This window comes from Ascaphus truei, chromosome 7 (assembly GCF_040206685.1).
Source record: "Ascaphus truei isolate aAscTru1 chromosome 7, aAscTru1.hap1, whole genome shotgun sequence".
Lineage (NCBI taxonomy): Eukaryota > Metazoa > Chordata > Amphibia > Anura > Ascaphidae > Ascaphus > Ascaphus truei.
The window spans coordinates 18,806,980-18,826,658 of record NC_134489.1 but is presented as its reverse complement, the minus strand read 5'-3'; the positions used below and the strand labels follow the sequence as shown (position 1 = coordinate 18,826,658).

The following is a 19,679-nucleotide window of genomic DNA, read 5'->3' as shown; positions in this document are numbered from 1 at the left end:
TGTTATAATAACTCTGTGTGCAGGACTTATAGTACTGGAAAACGAGAGGTGACTCCCAATGTGTTACTTCCCAGTAAAACATTTTATAAATAAATAAGCTGGGACTAGAACACACTATACTCTTCCGTTCCAGACGGGCAGTGCAAAGCAATGCAGGCTTCATCAAAAAACAAATTTGACTTACCTACTACAAATATACAGATGTCTGCTGGGAACTATCTGCTTGCAGTTGGACTCGCACAAACACATTTGCCAAATAATTGGGTTTTTTCTTGCAATATTCCCGTACCACCATTTTACGCCTTATTCAATATGGTGCAAGTTCATTAGGCGCTTTAGGGATTTATTCATTACGCAGCGATAGTGCCGATTGGGATACTCTTGGATACTATCATTAACTTCAATGGGAGCAGAGATTTTATTCAAAGTGATTGGACTTTTCAGAAACGGATGGGTTTCAATTTTGCTTAAAACAATATTTTGTGTTTGTAAAATGTAGAGTGAACATTATTGGATCTACAGCTATACAGAACAAAAAATTATAATTACTTTTGTGTTTGCTTTAATGGTTATAAACCTACAGAGCTAAGTACATGCACTCATTGCATTTACTTTTGTATTGCATTGGCTAAATGGGATATTTATATTTTATATATATGTAACAAAAAAGACCTGGAGATGTCTCTGAGACTGGGCTCCCTGACCCAAGAAATACCATTCTTTTATCTTTAATACATTTGGTACTGATGATTTCTGCCCCATTCGTCTCAGCAGAGAGATGGATTATTAGCTACCATTAACTTGCTGCTTAGGCCATAACTAAACCCATCCAGATAGCTACTTGTCCCTGGGTAGAAGACGTTGCAAAGAATGAAGCTGAATACAGACCATAACAAGCGGTTTTATTTTGCAAAACAATCACTATACAGCAACAAATACAAATGCAAATTGGATTGAAAAACATGAACTAACTACCACCAGCCATTCAATAAACACCTCCCTATGGTTACAGGCGTAAAAGATATCAGGAAAATGCATGGGTTGAAGAACACTGCACCCCTCGAATCCTAGCACAGAGGTTATTCATTTTTTTTTCTTTGCTAAAGTTGAAGTGTTTTTTTTGTTGCTGAGGGTTCATTGTTATTGTTATTGCATATCACATTCATCTGCCCAAGATTTAATTTGACGTGCTCAGCCAAGTTTTATTTGGGTTCAGTAATCAAGTGGAGTTGGCTTTTACATCATGCTGTTTTATGATGCCAGCTTTGGTTCTAGGGGGCCTCCAATGTCCTGCACTGTAGCACCCCCACTGGTCATCACCCCTTCCAGCAGCAGGGAACGAGAGATAACTCAGGTGTTGAATCCTACACAATTCCCTTACAATTACCACGGAATGTTCAGAATCCATAACAAAGCAGAAAAGCTTATTTATTGTATATTCTCTTGGCTGCTCCCAAAGAACAAGAGATAACATACGGTAATAATTTAAGGCATTAGACTAAAGCATGACATAAACCGATGCAATATGTATCTTTTGTGCTACACAAAGTTATGTAGCTAACATGTGAGTTTCAGGCACAACACAAAACTGACACACATTGCGCTAATTTAATATCTGCACGACGTTTTAGTTCTTGGTAAAAACCCTCTCCTATAATATGAGGTAGGATTTCCGATGGCAAGGAATGATTATTAAAAACATCCAAAGTCACTGCCTCTGTGTAATCACCAACACAAAAGGTATTGTAAATCCATGGTGCTTTCTGATCCAGTAATTCTAATCTTACACCTCTTAATTCCATTTACAAAAAACTGCGAGCCTGTCTTTGTTCCTCTCAAAGTAGTCACTTTTAGAATAGGCAATGTTCAGCATCCATAAATGTAATTACATGGTCATTCAATTTGGTCATATTAAGTGTTTTATTCCATCTCATTTCCTCTTTTTACCACAGGAACCTATGTGCACATCAGAGAAAGAGCTCATTGCTTCCACTACTCTATCCATTCTCCATTGAGTTTTAATTGTTGTCCCAAACATAAAACTCTTCTTTGATCTCCATGTCTTAAAGGGATCGTCTGCTGAATTTTTAAAATTAAATTACCATATTGAAGTGAGCTTTGCGTCTGCTCCATCCATCCCTCACCTGTTTAGTGACGTATTTTTTGTAATTTTTTCTTCTACTTGTTCCATAAGTGGAGACCAAGACCATAAGGGGACTTTCAATATCATTTGCCTCAGTAGCATGGTCAATGTTATTATAAAGGGAATAGCATGCTGTGATTATTCAGCATGATGCTTTAATTTCATTTGTTAGCTTAATCTGAACATAAAGTATAGAGCTTTGGATATACTGTACCAGAATATATTTTTTTTACCGCTAACAGTTGGTTATAGTATTTATTTGTTTGTTTGCACCATTAAGTAGCTAATGTCTGCATAGATTACAAAATGTGTTAGAGATGCATCAAACTCCAGCTTCTTAGACTTCATACAGCACGTGAACTCCTTTGTTACATAGGAAATGAGTGTGGTGTGATTTATGGAGCACGATTTGTCTTGAAGGTGCCATGATCTAACTAAATAGTGGATCTGTTCTACTCAAGACAATCACAGCCAGGCTCGTCAATGATGTGTGTCAGGGCACTGCCAAGAGGAATGTATTGCCAGAGAGATACTGGGAGTTATTCATTAAACTGCAATAGTGTCAATTTGGGCATAATCACATGGGAACCTTCCATTTACGTCAATGGGAGTTTGCTTGTGATAGTGTCCCTACAGGCACTATAACAGTACAATGAAAAATCCCCACTGAGCGCTGTCCAGAATAAGCAAGCAACACAAATCTGAATGTGTAGAAACCTATTTAGAATATGTAATACGGTAAGATGGCATCTTTAAAGAATATTCATTGTTTCCCAACAAGTATGTATAACAGCATCATGGCTACTGTACAAGACTAGACAACCTCTTTCTCTGTGAGATATTACTGCATAGTCTCTTCACTTGCATGTAGTGTATGCTTAAACACACACACATATATATATGTGTGTGTGTGTCTCATGTATTCACTGGTATTTGTCCCTCTAGACCTATATTTAGCTGTTCCTGATAATGAACATAATGAAATACAAGAGCAGGCAACCTTCGTCACATTAGAATTAAACCCGATCGTCTCGTTACGTTCATAGTGTGCAGGTAGTGTATTTGCTGGCATGTTTCCCACCCCAGAACGACATTAAAGGTGTTCTTGATGTTGACTGGAAAATGACATATTGGTATGCAGAATATCTACTCAAAATAAGTTAATTTTACAATTCTCCCATTACTTGTGTAAATATATTTAGTACGGCTTACTCTGCCAGAGAGTCTGCAAACACGGCATTGTAACACCGTGCAGACCACGTGACGTGAGAAGTGAATGGGCAAGAGGACCTTATTATGCAATGGTGTCCATAGGAGACACTACACTTACTACCATACAACAGTACCACACCTGATCCACTTTCACACCAGTTTTAAAAACATCAGCCATCCTACTGTAGAAAAAAAACATGTTAAGTTCATATACAAAAATGTTAATCAGCTCTGCATAAAAAGCTACTAGTTTGAAAACTAAAACACCGGCAAAGACGAAAAATGCTGACTATGCTTGGGGGAAAATGTACAGAATATGCCAGTCAGCCCTGGCCTCCTTGCTCCTGGTGGGAGCAAGCATCCGTTGCTATAAAAAGCATTGCTGGCCCTTTCACAAGCCGGCGCTTCGGGGAGACCTGTAATACTCTATCAAAAGCTTCAATGCACTGTTAAAACGTTCTCAATCATTTGTCAACTACAACTGCAACAAACACAGGATGCTTCAACCAAGCTGATTCCTCCAATGAAGCTCTGTCTGGGTTATGGGCACACGGCGCATATAGGCCAATATTTACTAAGCAGAGCTATTCTGCGGGCCGACATGTTAATCTGATGGAAAGCTAACTCCAAATATTGACCTGTAGTCATACAAGTTCCATAGATTTGTTTAGAAATCAGACCTGGAAGGTCTGATAAAGGGGACTAGGGGTGGCAAACGCTTCAATAATGCAGTTGCTACTGTGCCATTTCAGAAAGCTACAGAGCAGTGAGAATAGGAGCAGCTCTGCTTTAATTAATCAGCCCATGATTTGGCCTTAAAAATGGCCCCATTCCTAAAGTCCTCATTCAATATGCAGTGAAGACATATTCTCTGTGTTGGAGAAGAGTTCAGGTCATTCAAATGCATGGGACTAAAATGTCCTCAGCACAGGGGAGACCCCTTCACAGAATATTGAACTGGAGAACTCAAGGTTCACCCCCTATGTGTACACATATTATACGTTTATAATGTGTTTGCCACTTATGATCTCTTAGTATTGGAATTAGAAATTGCATATTGCCCTTCATAAAGCGCACAATTCTATTCCCATGAGTCTTGAGCAACTCAGCCCAAAGGACCCTTGTTGCAGGGTCCCCCCAGTGAGTTAGAGCAAAGCATAGCCATGAGACTACAATATATTAAATCTGATCAACACTGGTGCAGAAAAGCCACCCATAATATTGAGAATATCCACAAAAAAAAAATGCCTTTGCCAAAATTGACTCACGCATACTTGCACAAATTCTGCCATCAGTCAAGTCCCTCCCCAAATACTGACGTGAATCAGCATAACAAAGGCTATTTTCATTTCAACTTTAGCAAATGAAAGAAAAGTAGACGAAAACCTCCTTAATGATTCCTGGTAAAGGGGAGAAGGAAGGAGAAACCTCCAGGGAAATATAACCCCGGATCAATACACACTGCAGCCCTTTGAAAGTCAGGAGCCAGCGAAAAAGCAAAGTTATTCACAAACACGTTTCCTTCTTGTAGCATCCCAGGATGGAAAGGAAAATCAAACCGAGACAGCCAATGCTTCTTAGGATCTCAAAGAGAGCAAATTCATGCTAAAGAGCGTTGCCTTGTTTCATTTTTATATATATATATATATATTTCTTATTTTTGAATTTTTTTTTTGCATTTTTAAATAGGAAAAAAAGAGAAGCTTTCCTAACATTAAATGATGCCTACCTAAAACTGCTATACCAAAGGGTGCAATAGACACAGATACTGTGAATAAGAAATGGAATATTCAAGTATATGAATGGGGTTTGGGAGAGTGAATGAAAACATGGCCACAGAGAAATATATATATACATCTAGAATAATAATACTGTATCAAACGGGTGGAAAAAAGGGTGGCGGAAATGTTTGCCTATGCACAAAGCTACGCTTTCTTACCATGCCCATGCTGCTGGGAAGGCTTGCAATGCACTGTGTTACAAAGCAACGCAGGCCGTTCCAGCAGCAAGCAGGTTAACAAATATACAGGTACTAGTCATAAAACAAGTGCTTTGCGGGCAGCTGCTCCCTTACAACATTGTCTCCCCCTTTTCTTTGACAAACTCGCTTCAGATGTGGTTGCATTTGCTCCATTGCAGTTCCGTGGCCAACTCTGCATGAACACAATCTGCCGTTCATGATATTTATTTGTGTGTGTGTGCGTGTGTGCGTGTCTTTTCTTATAAACAGGCACGTCCCTCCCTCCCGCAGCAGAAAGCATCAATGGGTTCTGTAGCTTCGGGGGGATTGGTTTAGATGCAGCAAGAGCTGCACCGCAATCTGAATCGGAGAGGAAGATGAGCAGGCTCAGTGTCTGCACGTGGCTCTTATGCAACTTTTGGTCGGGTGGCTGGCAGGCACATGTTGAGCTTACACCAAGTATTTTAGGGCTCCATGCAAGACTAGTCAAGAGCAGTGATAATAAGTCGGGTGATGCACTGAGAGTAGCCTAATATGTGACGTTTGTTCTGTTTTTCCAGTGGATGATGATAAATGGACAGGTCTATGTGGATCATCATATTTTTCTCATATAACTCTTAATCGCTATAAGTTATGTTAGCGCAATGGTTGAATCTTGAGTTTCCCAGTGGAAAATGATGGATATCATGAATAAACCTATACAGATTGTATGTGTTATTTGTTTGCTGTGTATAAGGATCTGGAAAGTAATGGATGTAACACCTGCTCTGAGCCCAAATCCTGCCAAGAGCTCATGCGTAAATATTATCACTATTAATATTATTATTAATATTTAAGGTTAATGTCATACACTGCTAAGATAGAACACATTCATAAGCCCTGTTTGGCCAGAGCTGCAGTGACGTCTTCTGCTAGGGTGGCGAGCTGCGGGGATTCTAGCAGGTTGATGCTCCCAGAAGATGAGACGTTGCTGAGACGGCGAGGAGAGGCGATGCTGGAGGGGCCCGGGGACTGCGTGACGATATCGGCGCCGTGGTCTACACGGGCCTTGGCCTGCTCTCGGAAATGCAACTTCTGACTGTCGATCTGCGGCAGGGGAAAGATAATTCCATATTGCATTAGCATGTTCTCAGCAAAGTTTCCACAGGATTAAGTGGCAGTGCTGAAGCGGTTTATCCCAATATATCACACCAGAGAGAATATTAAAGCACACTACATGTGCGTTTGCATATGTGCGAATGTATTCTTCCCATATAACACCTCAGGTTCACTCTTCTTCCTTCCATATTGTCTATACTGGTGATTCCCAACTCCAGTCCTCAAGTACCCCCAACAGGTCAGGTTTTAAGGATAACCCTGCTTCACCACAGGTGGCTCAATCTGTGCTGAAGCAGATATATCCTTAAAACCTGACCTGTTGGGGTTATTTGAGGACTGGGGTTGGGAACCACTGGTCTATACTATCCCTACTGGTCAGTAGTAAACATTTTGAGTAGCTTCCAGTCCAGTTTTGGTTTTTAAACAATACCCTTAAGAATTCTGGAGTTCCTGTTTTTAGAAATGTAAAGAATGTAATTAAAAATATGAGATTAAAAACCAGACAGTCGTGAACATTCGGAGTATGTTGATATATATACACTCTGCCCTTGCCACTCTATCACCTCACTACTTTTTGACTCTTTCATCTCTCCTTTGTCGTCTGATCTGTCTCCCTCTTTCTCTCTCTTGATCCGTTGCGTATCTGTCTTAGCTGCATCATGTCCCTACTGCCCCCACTCTACTAAATGCTTCTCATCTCACCTAGCTGCCCTCATCTGGCTGTCCATATGAGATACCCTATCTGTCATTGTCAATGAGTCCACCCGAGTCCATCTGGAGTTGCCATCTGGACCTTCTTGGCCAATTACATATCAGGACACATCCTGTGATTCTACATATCAAAAACTTTTGTCTATCCACAACAAACTTGTCTGCCTTCCACCATACACATTATCTACCAGTCACCTACCCTTCAACAGAGGCGATTAATGGTAAGCCCGGCAAGAGAATTAAATGCAATACCACATTTGACTCTGTATAACCAGTGGTCACTAAGTCTGCTTGCTGGTTGTATGATGATTTCACAAGGCCATTCTGAATACTCTGTAGCCGGTTACACATCATTTGGGACCAACATAAACACGTTATGGTGAAGTGGTGGTAGAATAACTTTCAGGCTACATGGACGTTGCACAATAAAATGTATCATAACCTTCAAAGAATACAGACTTCACATCTACTAGAACATGATCATTGGAAAATGAAGCAGCTTAAGAATATGTAATGAACATATTCAACAACGGGAGAAGGAGCGGCTCAGTGAGTAAAGACACTGACTGGCACTGAGCTTGAAGCAGGCGAACCTGGTTCAATTCCCATTCCCGGTGTCGGCTCCTTGTGACCTTGGGCAAGTCACTTTATCTCCCTGTGCCTCAGGCACCAAAAACATAGATTGTAAGCTCCACGGGGCAGGGACCTGTGCCTGCAAAATGTCTCTAAAAAGCTATGTACAACTAGCAGCGCTATACAAGAACAAACAATGATTATTATTATTATTATTATTACATTAACTGAAGTGCTATTTCCTCCAATACACAGAAGAAACCTCCAGCTGTACAAGTACTGCGTATAATAAACGTAATTAAAAATGTGATGTTAAGACGCACTTTAATCTTTGTAAAGGCCAAGAAATGTTGCTGTTTAAGAGATGACTGCCTCGGTTCTCTTACCTTGATGTTCCCACCTCCAGGGATATGACGGGCATTCTCTAGGGAACCAACCTTTGAATGCGCTTTCTCCTTGAAGTCCAGTTTTACACTCTCAATCCTCACATGCCCTCCCCCTGCACAAGACATAATACAAGTTGAGATTCCAGCGCAAGTGCTACTTATTTAAGTCAGGAGGTAGCACAGTTGCATTAAATCAGCCAAAAGGCTTTCATAAATATGACTCCCCCCCCCCCCCCCCCATGACATGTATTTATTTCCTTTCTTAAGTGGCAGGGCATTATATCAGGAGGCCAAATGAAATAGGAACATGCAAGAGAAAGAAGAAGGTGAGAGGGGAGATAAAAAGTTATGGGCATAACACAATCAATGGGACTTTTCTTTATCAGCAGGGAATGATATATATCACCATATATCACCATAAATGCATATTCTACTGTAACACTGTAATGCTCACTCTTTAAATTCCCAAAGTGTTGAATTCTGCTTCTTGCAGTTCTTATTTTTTTTTATCAATAAAATGAGAACTAAGTAAAACAACGACAATTATATCTGCTCATTAGGACTTATAATCTGGTGGTGTCCTTATTTTGAAACTGCCGTATGTCTGCTGTTATTCTTTCAGTCTTGGTGCCTTTCTTCTAGCTTCATAGTGTCCATTTGTACAATCTTTACCTGGCCGGTGGCGTATGTTCCTCAGAGATCCACATTTGGACGTGATATGACTGAGGTCAATCTTCTTGCTCGAGATCTGGATCTGTCAGGAGCACACAGCAGGGATAGCATTAGAAGAATAAAAAGTAGAGAAGTTCAGAAAAAAAAACAGGAAGCAGTGGAAGGAGCTGAAAAAGAAAGAGCTGGTTTGTAAGTACTAGTTCATGCCACAGAAGGAATGAGATTACCGGGCCCAGTGCAGAAAGCTTCTATGAGGACTCAACCACACTATATTCAGAAGGTGTTAGTTGATCTGCCAAGGTGGGGTTAAACCACTAGCTTCAGAAGTTCCCAGAGCAAGATTCATTGACCCTGAGCAAGCCTTCTGTCCTAAAATAGCTGTCCTAAGTGCTTGAATACGTTACCACACTCAGGCCCATTGACAGCATTCCCGGGAACAAGGATCGAAGCAACTGGAGGTTCGGTTCATTGAGCTTAGGCCCAGCAGAGGAAAGGGTCCAGTCAGCCAGTCAATCCTGGAAGATGGACCCAACTTCCAGTTGGCCCTACCCAACTTCCTGGAATGGCCAGCTGGCAGACCCGGGACAGTTGTCCCACCTCACCTCCCTTGTTGGTGGCCCTGACCACACTTTAAATGTAAAAGGAATTTTGAAGGAGCTCATGAGGCAATTTGATATTACCAGTAAAACTAAATTGTAAAGATGGACAGGTTGGTAGGTTCAAAATCCGAACATCGCGAACTTCAAAGCTCATTGGGAAGTTAAAGTTGAAAGTTGGTACAAACTATTAAAAAAAGGTATCTCATCCTCGGATTTATTATTTATTTATATATAAGTTTTGAGTTTGTGAACAAAAAAAACACCTGCAAGCTTTTTTGAAAAAGTTTGAAGTTCGAAAAAAAAATTCTGCTTATTGTGCATTTTTGTCCATAGATTCTTTTTTAAAAACCCGAGACCAATTGAGTTCCAGCAACACCAAAAATCACTAGATTTTTTTCGGTGCCTGTCCTTACTTTACTCCATTAAAAGCTTCTGATTCTGTCCTGATATGATACTCGCCATGCCTTCTAGCTCTGTGCTTCTGATGAAGGCAGAGAGCTTGGGCTGGACTAGAACATTATGTCAATGTTCCCACAGGTAAAAGACAAGTGGGTGTACAGATGGAGCTAGACTTACTGTCCCTGACACCATGGACGCTGGGCAGACACAGAGAGAGACAGCTTCTCTCTGGGACTCCTCTGTGCAGCTCTTACAGACTTGTGGCTTAGTAGGATTAACGCTGCGGGAGTCCCATTCAGAAGCCGGGGCTCAGCTGAGTTCATCCACCTGGGCCTCTTTTTGTTTTCCGGGACACTATCGAGCACAGCTGCATTGTGATCCAGCGGCCGCACGCGCATGAAGCATTGAGAACAGTAAGTCGGGCTACTTCTGTAGCATTGGGCTTTAAAATTGGGCTACTGTAAATGTACTTGCAGTCCATGGGCATTTGGTAAGTAAGCCCTGTAGAAGTTTGGAAATGGACTTACTTAATCCCTATTCGGAAACCACTGAATACTAATGTTTTGTATGCAGCAGGCTAAATCCACCCTGTCATTAATCCAACCGTAAAAAAGAATAGGAGATCCCGTAGTAGCTGTTATCACTAATGTTGCGTCTTTTGTACCGTCATTTATTAATAATGTGTCTTAATTCCTCTTTGGAAAATGGGTCTTATTCCTTGTGAGTGCCAACTTCATTTGTCTTGGGTTCGTCCACTTTAAGCACCCGTTTTCTTCACCTTCCACGCGGCTTTTTCTACTTTATGTTCTGTTTTTTTTTAAATGAAGATCCTGATGTCTCCTGAACTGTATCTTGGTCAACACAGATATGAAAAACGAAAGATTGGGGAGTGCACAAAAAGGGATACAAACTGAACACATTTTTTTGCATTGCAACTGTTTACCTGCCAGGTTTTATCAGGTACGTTCATCTAAAAAGGATGCATCTGCGTCAGACAAGTGCATGATGTTTTAGTTATGAATGTGTCTGGGAATGACAGAGGTCGAACGATAAAATGGATGCAGCAGAGACGTCACTTCTGCTTTCACGTCACTCTTCATACAGAATTACAAGTGGCAGGTAAGGAGAATTTGGCCCATATTGTCTACCAGTGTAGACTCTACTCGGATTATTTACTCTTAGCTCTGGAACACAGGGTCTCTGTACATTTTAGACATGTCCCTCATGTTGACTGACTTCTAGAAGCATGCTCAGGTACCATAGGGAAGCTTTGGAGTGAAGACAGAAAAAGCAGAGACAGGAAGGACAGACCATTAACTGACATGTGAGATGCAGCGGATAAAGGGTAGAACCTTGAAGGATCTTTGGAGGGAGCACCAAGGAAGCTGGGGAGGAGAATCCCATCACAGAGTGTGCCTTTACTTACTTGACCTCCCCCAGCATTATGAGTGATGTTATCCTTGGAGCCGCAACGAGAACTAACATCACTATAATCAGTCTTCTCACTTAAGATCTTAACCTAAAAGGAATGGGAGGCAGAGTAAGTGTGCTCGTCTACAGCAGGTGATCACCGTTCCACTAAATCCACTGACATTATCTCAGAGCAGAAATAGGGGGCAGATAAGCCCACTCCAGAACTGTACAATCTACTGCCTTCTAAAATCATGTCATGGTAAGCTCTCTGGGCAGAAATGTCATTCGCCATTGTCTGATTTTAAGTTTGTTGTAATTTCGGAATTTTAATTCCCTGTAATGTATTGCCTTTTTGTGTAAAGCACTGCGTACAGTGGTGGCACTATATACATGCCTTTATCGCCCACTTATCAAGGCTCTAAATGTAGTTCATGGCCCTGAAAAGTGCGACTGCACATGGAAATGTTTCTCCCGGCCAAATTTCATTGACCACAAAGTAGGAAGGGCACTTACTAATTTTCTCTCAACTGGGTGATCGTAAGCTTAGATCATGGAAATAGTTATTTCTGCTCTCTGCTCTTACGTCTCCACTGAGTCCCACAAGATTGGCTTATTACCTACTGTGTATCCTCATTGAACCTTATTAAAATGAGCCTCTACATATTGCCACATTCTTTCCCTGGCTACTTTAATGTTCCCGGTCTCTAGTTCTTGTCAAGGATTGACTCCTTGAAGGATGCTCTTACCTGTCCACCTTTAGGCTGGTACTTGATGTTGTCTATTGATCCGACCTTGGACCTGATGTTCTTCAGATCCGGCAGGGGCTGGGTAGTAAAGCGCATTTGCTTTGGAGTGCCAGGGGACTTCGGGGGGGTACGGATAATGGCTACTTTCTTTTCAGATGCTAACAGCATTGCAGATTTTGGAGTTCCTGGAGTGCGTGGGGTGCGGGAGTAACTGGGCGTGCCGGGTGTGCCAGGGGTTCGGGAGGAGTAGCTGGGCGGTGTTCCAGGGGTAATAGCAGTGGAGCCCGGGGTTGTTGGAGTAGAGTTACCACTTTTCCCTGTCCGACTCCAAATTGGCTCGGACCCTAAATACAAATGGAAGGTGAAACATCCCTGTGTTAATGCAGAGAAGAGACTAAAATGGCAAAGTGATTGCATTATATGCCTGCAACCGCCAGAAACGAAAACAATTACAATTATGATACGCAGGTGTTTCTAATGTCTACACTCAAGAAAAGAATTCAAACTACAATAAATAAAAAAACCTAACTGCGATATTGCACCAAAGGAAAGAAAAGACAAGCTGCAGAAAGCATAAACCAGTTTGTTAAAAGTTAAAAGTGTCACTAATTTTACTTGAATCCGCGGGTTTCTTCCAAAGCTGGAAAGATTTTAATTGACATGTTTATTTTGAATAAAATGATTAATGGGGAGACAGCTTTAAAGGTGCAGCCCCATATAATTTCTTCTTTTTTTTTTTAAAGACAAATACATGGGAGTTTTATTCATTAGATTTAGAGCTGCAAAACGTGCGCAAAACAAGAGCAAAAAACAGCACCAGATTAACCAACGGAAAGGATATTTTTTGCTCCAATTTTTGGGAAATATGAATAAATATATCGCATGGAATGAAAATCATGAATTGATTATGAAACATCATTTTCTTTTTCTTAAAATTCACCTTACAATTAGTCATTTGATTTAAAGGCAACATAACTAACAGACCTATCCTATCGCTTGTAAAATAGCATATTCTGCACTCCTGAAAACACTAAAAACATCAGCAAATATTACTCGTATTATTCTGTAATAATAGCACAGACAATAAAGAACTGTATTGGTCAGTATAAAAAGGCAAATCAGCAACAAGAAAGGTATTGTGAATCACACTCTTAGGGGCCTATGCTATAAGCCTCTACAAGCCTCACGAGGCCTTTTAGGCCAAAATGCCTACTGCTATTCAGTAAGCCTCGATAAGTGGGCGATAAAGGCATGAATCGGCAATTTTTTTAGCCGTCAAAAAAAATCGGCGAGTGAGCGGCGATAAGCCACTTATCGGCAGGTTCTGAAATTCATGCAATTCTAGTAGCGTTGATTAGGTTATCAAGCCCTATCGCGGCTCTAGAATGGCGAGTTTCTCCCAAAATCCTCACGCCAGGAGGTTGGCGTGAGGCTGTTGAGAAGCTGCCGAGAAGGCGACGAGAGAGGACTTAGAAAAAAAATGCATTTTTCCTGCATCAGATTCACGCCGGGAGTCTCCGGAGCTGATACCCATTAATATCGGCACCGAAGGCCCCCGGCATGAAACCCATGCAATAAAAATGCATTTGGGCAACTTCATTACCTTATGCCCCTTTAGGGTACAGATAAATATAGTGACAGCCAATGCATTTTTTTGGCAAATGCTTGTTTTCGGTTGATTGTTATTTTTTCGATTTCTATTTATTGTTTGAATTAAATTGTTTTGAATTTGGATGGCTTGTTTTTAGTACATTTTAGGTTTGGTTAGCGGTTTTAATGTATTAATTGTTTTGCTGGTGGTTTTATTTAATATATTTGTTGGCTAGTGGTTTTATTTCTTTAATTGATTTGTTGGCTAATTGTTTTATTTCTTTAATTGGTTGGATAGGTGTTTATTTAATTTAATTCGTATGTTTTGAAATAACATACCGTATATTCCGGCGTATAAGACGACTTTCTAACACTGCAAAATCTTCTCTGAAGTCGGGGGTCGTCTTATACGCCGGCAAAAGTGCGGGGGCAGAGCAGAGCAGAGCAGTGGCAGGCAGAAGCTCCGTGCTGCTGTTGCTGTTTCCCTGTGCTTGCAGAGGGGGCGGGCGTCCCTCTACACACAGACACAAGCCCTCCTCTTCCTGTCTTTACTCCTCCAGTGTTCAGCAGCGGGGGGAGCAGAGCAAGCAGTACAGGTGTGTGTGTGTGTGTATGTGTGTGTGTGTGTGTGTGTGTGTGTGTGTGTATGTGTGTGTGTGTGTGTGTATATAATGATGTGTGTGTGTGTGTATATATATATGTATAGTGGTGTGTGTGTATAGTGATGTGTGTGTGTATAGTGATGTGTGTGTGTATAGTGATGTGTGTGTGTGAATAATGATGTGTGTGTGTGTATATGTGTGTGTGTGTGTGTGTATAATGATGTGTGTGTGTATAGTGATGTGTGTGTGTGTGTATATATATATGTATAGTGGTGTGTGTGTGTATATAGTGATGTGTGTGTGTGTGTGTGTATAATGATGTGTGTGTGTATAGTGATGTGTGTGTGTGTATAGTGATGTGTGTGTGTATGTGTGTGTGTGTGTGTGTGTGTGTGTGTGTGTGTGTGTGTGTGTGTGTGTGTGTGTGTGTGTGTGTGTGTGCGTGTAATGATGTGTGTGTGTGTATAGTGGTGTGTGTGTGTGTGTGTGTGTGTGTATATATATATATATGTATAGTGGTGTGTGTGTGTGTGTGTGTGTGTGTGTGTGTGTGTGTGTGTGTGTGTGTGTGTGTGTGTGTGTGTGTGTGTATGTATATATGTATAGTGGTGTGTGTGTGTGTGTGTGTGTATGTGTATATATATGTATAGTGATATGTGTATGTTTTGTGATTGAATGTGTGGTGTGATTGTGTGTGTTGGGGTCGCGAGGGGAAAGGAAGGGGGAGGGGAAGATGCGAGGGGAAAGGAAGGGGGATGGGCTGGCGCACGGCCACGTTCGGCGCCAGCCCATAATGATGCGCGGAGTAAGACGGGCAAAAGTTAGAATAGGATGTGCCGGCGCAGTATCTTGAAATCAAATCTTATGTTTTTTTAATTTTTATTTGGTTGGTGTGTGCGTTGGAAGAGGGGTAGTCTTATACGGCGAGTATATCCCAAACACTATATTTTAACTGGAAAAGTTGGGGGGTCGTCTTATACGCCGGAATATACGGTAATTTTTATTGTTTTGCTGTTTTGGTTATACAGGCAGTCCTCGTTTTACAACGCTTCGCTTTACAACGAATGGCTTATCCAACGCTGTGCAATGCATACCTATGTTCATTTTTACAACGCCAAAACGGCTTATCCAACGCTCTTACGACGCTTTGCAAAGTTGTTTATGTGTATATAATATATATATTATACTATATAATATATTATATTTTTATATTATATATTATGTTATATTATATCTATAATACAGTATATACACTATATAATTTATGTGTATCCTGCGTATCTTATTGTCTGCGTAAAATATTTGGTGTATTTTAGCATTAAAAATGCCTTCAGGAACGGAACCTTTCATTTAAACAGTGTTCCTATGGGAAAACGTGTTTCACTTTACACCGTTTCGCTATCCAACGCTATTTTGAGTAACGCATTGTGTCGGATAACCGAGGACTGCCTGTAGATATTTTTTATTTTTATTTCTTTTATTGTTGGGGTGTTTAAGTGCTTCTGTATTTCTTTTACTATTGTGTATTTTTGGCCTTAATGATTTTTATTAGGTTTACTATTGATTGGCTTATCATGCCCATATTATGGGAATGATATACCACTGTGCCAATCAATGGGTAGAGGGTGGGTATAGAGGGTCCAGGGTGGGTGGTTAGGCCTCCCAGGTGGGTAGCAGGGGACGGGGTAAACCTGTTAATAACTATAGCGGTTATTAATCGCTAAGGTGATTAAGGGGTTAGGGGCCATTAGATTGTATTTTTTTATGTACTCTTGCTGGCATCGGAGGACATGGACCTGCAGTATGCTGACGAGGACGCCGTTCATGATGGCAGGGGTAAGTAGAAAGTTTTTTATTTACTTTATTTATGCTGGCTTGCTAATGTTGGATTTTATAATGGGCAAATGAGCTATTATCCATATCTGGATAATAGTTATTTTGCCCATTAATGTACTGTATGTGTTGTGGGGGGGTTGTTGGGGGTAGAGGAGGTGGGTAGTAGGGTTGTTGTGTTTATTTTTGTTTGTTGGGTGTAGAGGGATTGGGTGAAAGGGGTAGTTGCCCCAAGGGTGGGTGTTTAGGCCTTCCAGGGGGTAGCAGGACTGGTTAACCCCTTCATTACCATAGCGGTTCCACTGCTATGGTAGTGAAGGGGTTAACTCCTCCCGCAACCTTCCAGGCAGGCCTAACCACCCACACTGGAACTACTATCCCCTTCATCCACCCCCTCTGCCCCAAGAAACAGGCTATTGAGGTTTAACCCCTTCACTGCCTTAGCGGCTAGCCGCTAAGGTAATGAAGCTGTTGTAATATTAATTTTATTACTAGGCAAAAAAGGGGGGAAGGGGAACACAAAATGAATGAGTCCCCTAAAGAATTCACTAACTGCACACCTACATAATGTAGAACCGCGTTGATTTTAGGTCTGGGGACCCCCTGCTTCCCGACATACAGGCCCCATTATGGGGTGCCGGTATCTCCTATGCATTTTAGTCCCACGGTCATGTGACGCGAGACATTTAAATGCTTAGGTTCTAAGCGTTAGGTCCCATAACGGGGCCTGTATCTCGGGAAGCAGGGGGTCCCCGGACCTAAAATCAATGCGGTTCTGCTCCGGAGACCCCCTGCTCATCTACACTAGTATTAAAATGTATATTAAAATCTCGCGATCGCTGGTGAGATATGCACAGGGAGAGGCGGCGCTCTCTGTGCAGCTCTCTCTGCAGCTGGGCCAAATCGCCGGGTGAGCCCTTTTGAGAGAAGCGATCATCACGTCGCCGACTAATCGCCTGTTTTGGGAATTTTACTATCACAGGTAATCGAAGCTTTCTGATACCGTGATAGCACCGCTCATAACAATGGCGGCGTAACCGGCCCGGCGACTTTTTTTTATGCAGGCTTATAGAATAGGCCCCTTAGGCTGGATAACTTTCAATCATCCTTAATGTCAGATCAGTAAGAGCTTGAGCACAGATTCAAAGATTCAATCAGATCTTTTGGACAAGATTTCATTGACCCATCATTACTTCGTTATGTACACGGCACAGTGTATACTGGTGGGGACATATAAACTAATGTTAATTATCCATTCTACAGGTTCCCTATTGTCTTTCCATTCTGTTTGCCACACACATTAGTTCTTTCCAATCTCCAAAGAACTGAAGTACTACTACACAGGAAAGAACCTACTTGTGGTGCGTCGCACTGACGAGGACACAGAGAAAGTGGTGGAGAAGGAGTTCTCTTCTTTATCTGCAGGGAAAGCTTTCCTGGTGGGGTGGAGGGAAGAAGGTCTTGGCAGGGAGGAGCGCTTCTCTGGGCTCTTGGCCACTCCATCCTACAAAGAACCCCAAAGATTAATACATTCCAGGAGTATCACCAAGACATTATTACCAATGGGTGATTCCCATTGCTTCTGGAAAAAAACGATATAAAAACCCGTAGATCAGCGGTGGCCAACTTCAGTCCTCAAGGGCCACCAAGGGTATCCCTACTTCAGCACAGGTGGCTCAGTCAATGACCGAGCCCCTAATTGAGCCACCTGTGCTGAACCAGGGATATCATTAAAACCTGATCTGTTATTGGCCATTGAGGGCTGGAGTTAGCCACCCCTTCTCTAGCTAGATGCTTTGAAATATGTTTATTTTTTATAGTGTGAATATTCACAACATTATTATATAGAAGGAAGATTACAACAGCAATTACTTTCAGAGTGCATCCGGCGCTGAATCTGACCAAGAGGCCTTCGTCAAAGGTCGAACATGTTTTTTTAACATGTAGTACACATATTAAAGAACAAAATAGGAGGTCATTGATCTTCTGCATAATAATATGCCCAAAAAATTGCACCAGCTGAAATTAAATTGTTATCTACACATTATCTAAGATTGTGGCGAGCGGTATTTCACTAAGTTATATAATAATATGCCCAGCCTGATTCACTGACCTCTGGATGTTGGCGAGTTTCCTTTGCTATTCTTTGCCATTTCCAAACAATTATGGGATGCGATATATCTGTTGCTTGTGAACTTGATTACCTGAAGTTAAAACTCTCTCCAGCACAAACCTGCACAATACCTGATAGATGGGTGTCCCTATCCTCAGCTACCTTACCTCACTTTGAGATGTGATGAGAGAAATTCTGTCTTGGGGGCCCTTGAGTGAAGACTGCATAGGATAAGTATCTCTACTGAGGGGGGTACCCTTCCTAGCAGCCACAGAGCTGGCAGATCTGGGTCGTGGATGTGATATGGCTATGGCTTTAGCATTCGTGGGTTTTGCTCTTGATGCAGCTGAACTCTAGTCACAAGAGAAGAGACAGTGAGGTGGGGAAATGGATGAAAGGAAGGTAGGGACAAAACAGCTAACATTCTAAAAATTGGAGGTTAGAAATTGGCATACAAATGTTGAAGGTGTTCTTGCACCCAATTAACGTGATTAATATTGTTTGGAAGTTTGTTTGATTAGAGCTGTCATTTGTGTGAATGGGTTAAATCTCATATTAAATATCGCACCATGAATGTCACATTATTCTGTGTTGCCAGGTGCAATAACGGTGCTACATCTACAGTATAAGTTAGGTGGATGCTAAGAACATCTCTTTATACCACTGTATTACTGTCCATCAACTTTGTTCTGCTGGCATGAGTCAGAGATTTGGGGAGTGGTTATTAGAACATATAGTGGAGAATATATATTGAGTGGTTACAAGAGTAGTTAGCAGAGAAGTTATAGGGAGTGTGGATAGCGGCAGTTAGAAGAAGTGTTTTAGGGAGTGATTATAGAAGTGGTTGGGGTTATGGGGAGTGGCTATAGGTGCAGTTGGGGGAAGAGTGGTTTGGTACAATATTATGATGGAATGTATCAAAGTTGGCATTTGTAACTGCCACAGGATTCTTTTTACGTCAATAAAATACATTTTGGGGTGTATACGTAGTACAGAGATCAGCATCAAGTGTAAAGAACTGAAATAAAACTATGACACATTTGATGACAGCGAAAAACGGACGCAAGGGGAAACATTTTCAGAGTGCATCCGGAGCTGAATCTGTGCAAGAAACCTCCATCGAAGGTCGAAAACGTTTTTTTACATGTATTGCACATACTGTATTAGAGAACAAAATAGGAGGTCATTGATCTTCTGCATAATATGCCCAGCCTGATACACTGATCTCTGGATGTTGGCGAGTTTCCTTTGCTTTTCTTGACCATTTCCAAACAATTATGGGATGCGATATATCTGTTGCTTGTGAACTTGATTACTTGAAGTTAAAACTCTCTCCAGCACAAACCTGCACAATACCTGATAGATGGGTATCCCTATCCTCAGCTACCTTACCTCTCTTTGAGATGGGAAGAGAGAAAATTTGACTTGGGGGCCCTTGAGTGAAGAGTGCATAAGATAAGTATCTCTACTGAGGGGGGTTTCCTTCCTAGCAGCCACAGAGCTGGCAGATCTGGGTCGTGGATGTGATATGGCTATGGCTTTAGTTTTTGCGTCTTCTGCTCTTGATAAAGCTGAACACTAGTCACAAGAGAAGAGACAGTGAGGTGGGGAAATGGATGAAAGGAAGGT

General features: G+C 41.5%; 1 protein-coding gene across 17 annotated transcripts in view; it reads right to left on the bottom strand.

The window, feature by feature from the left end:
* Positions 1–883: 883 nt before the first annotated feature.
* MAP2 (microtubule associated protein 2) overlaps positions 884–19,679 on the bottom strand; it is a 148,805-nt gene continuing 130,009 nt past the window's right edge. For 13 of the 17 annotated variants that reach the window (XM_075607150.1, XM_075607157.1, XM_075607160.1 and 10 more), the window contains 6 exons: positions 17,294–17,441; positions 11,913–12,256; positions 11,180–11,272; positions 8,756–8,837; positions 8,084–8,196; positions 884–6,401 (listed from right to left, as the gene is read on the bottom strand). In XM_075607150.1, the coding sequence (XP_075463265.1) occupies positions 6,186–6,401; positions 8,084–8,196; positions 8,756–8,837; positions 11,180–11,272; positions 11,913–12,256; positions 17,294–17,441 (996 nt within the window). In that variant the 3' untranslated portion in view covers positions 884–6,185. The other 4 variants (XM_075607158.1, XM_075607168.1, XM_075607167.1 and 1 more) reach the window with 2 other exon arrangements.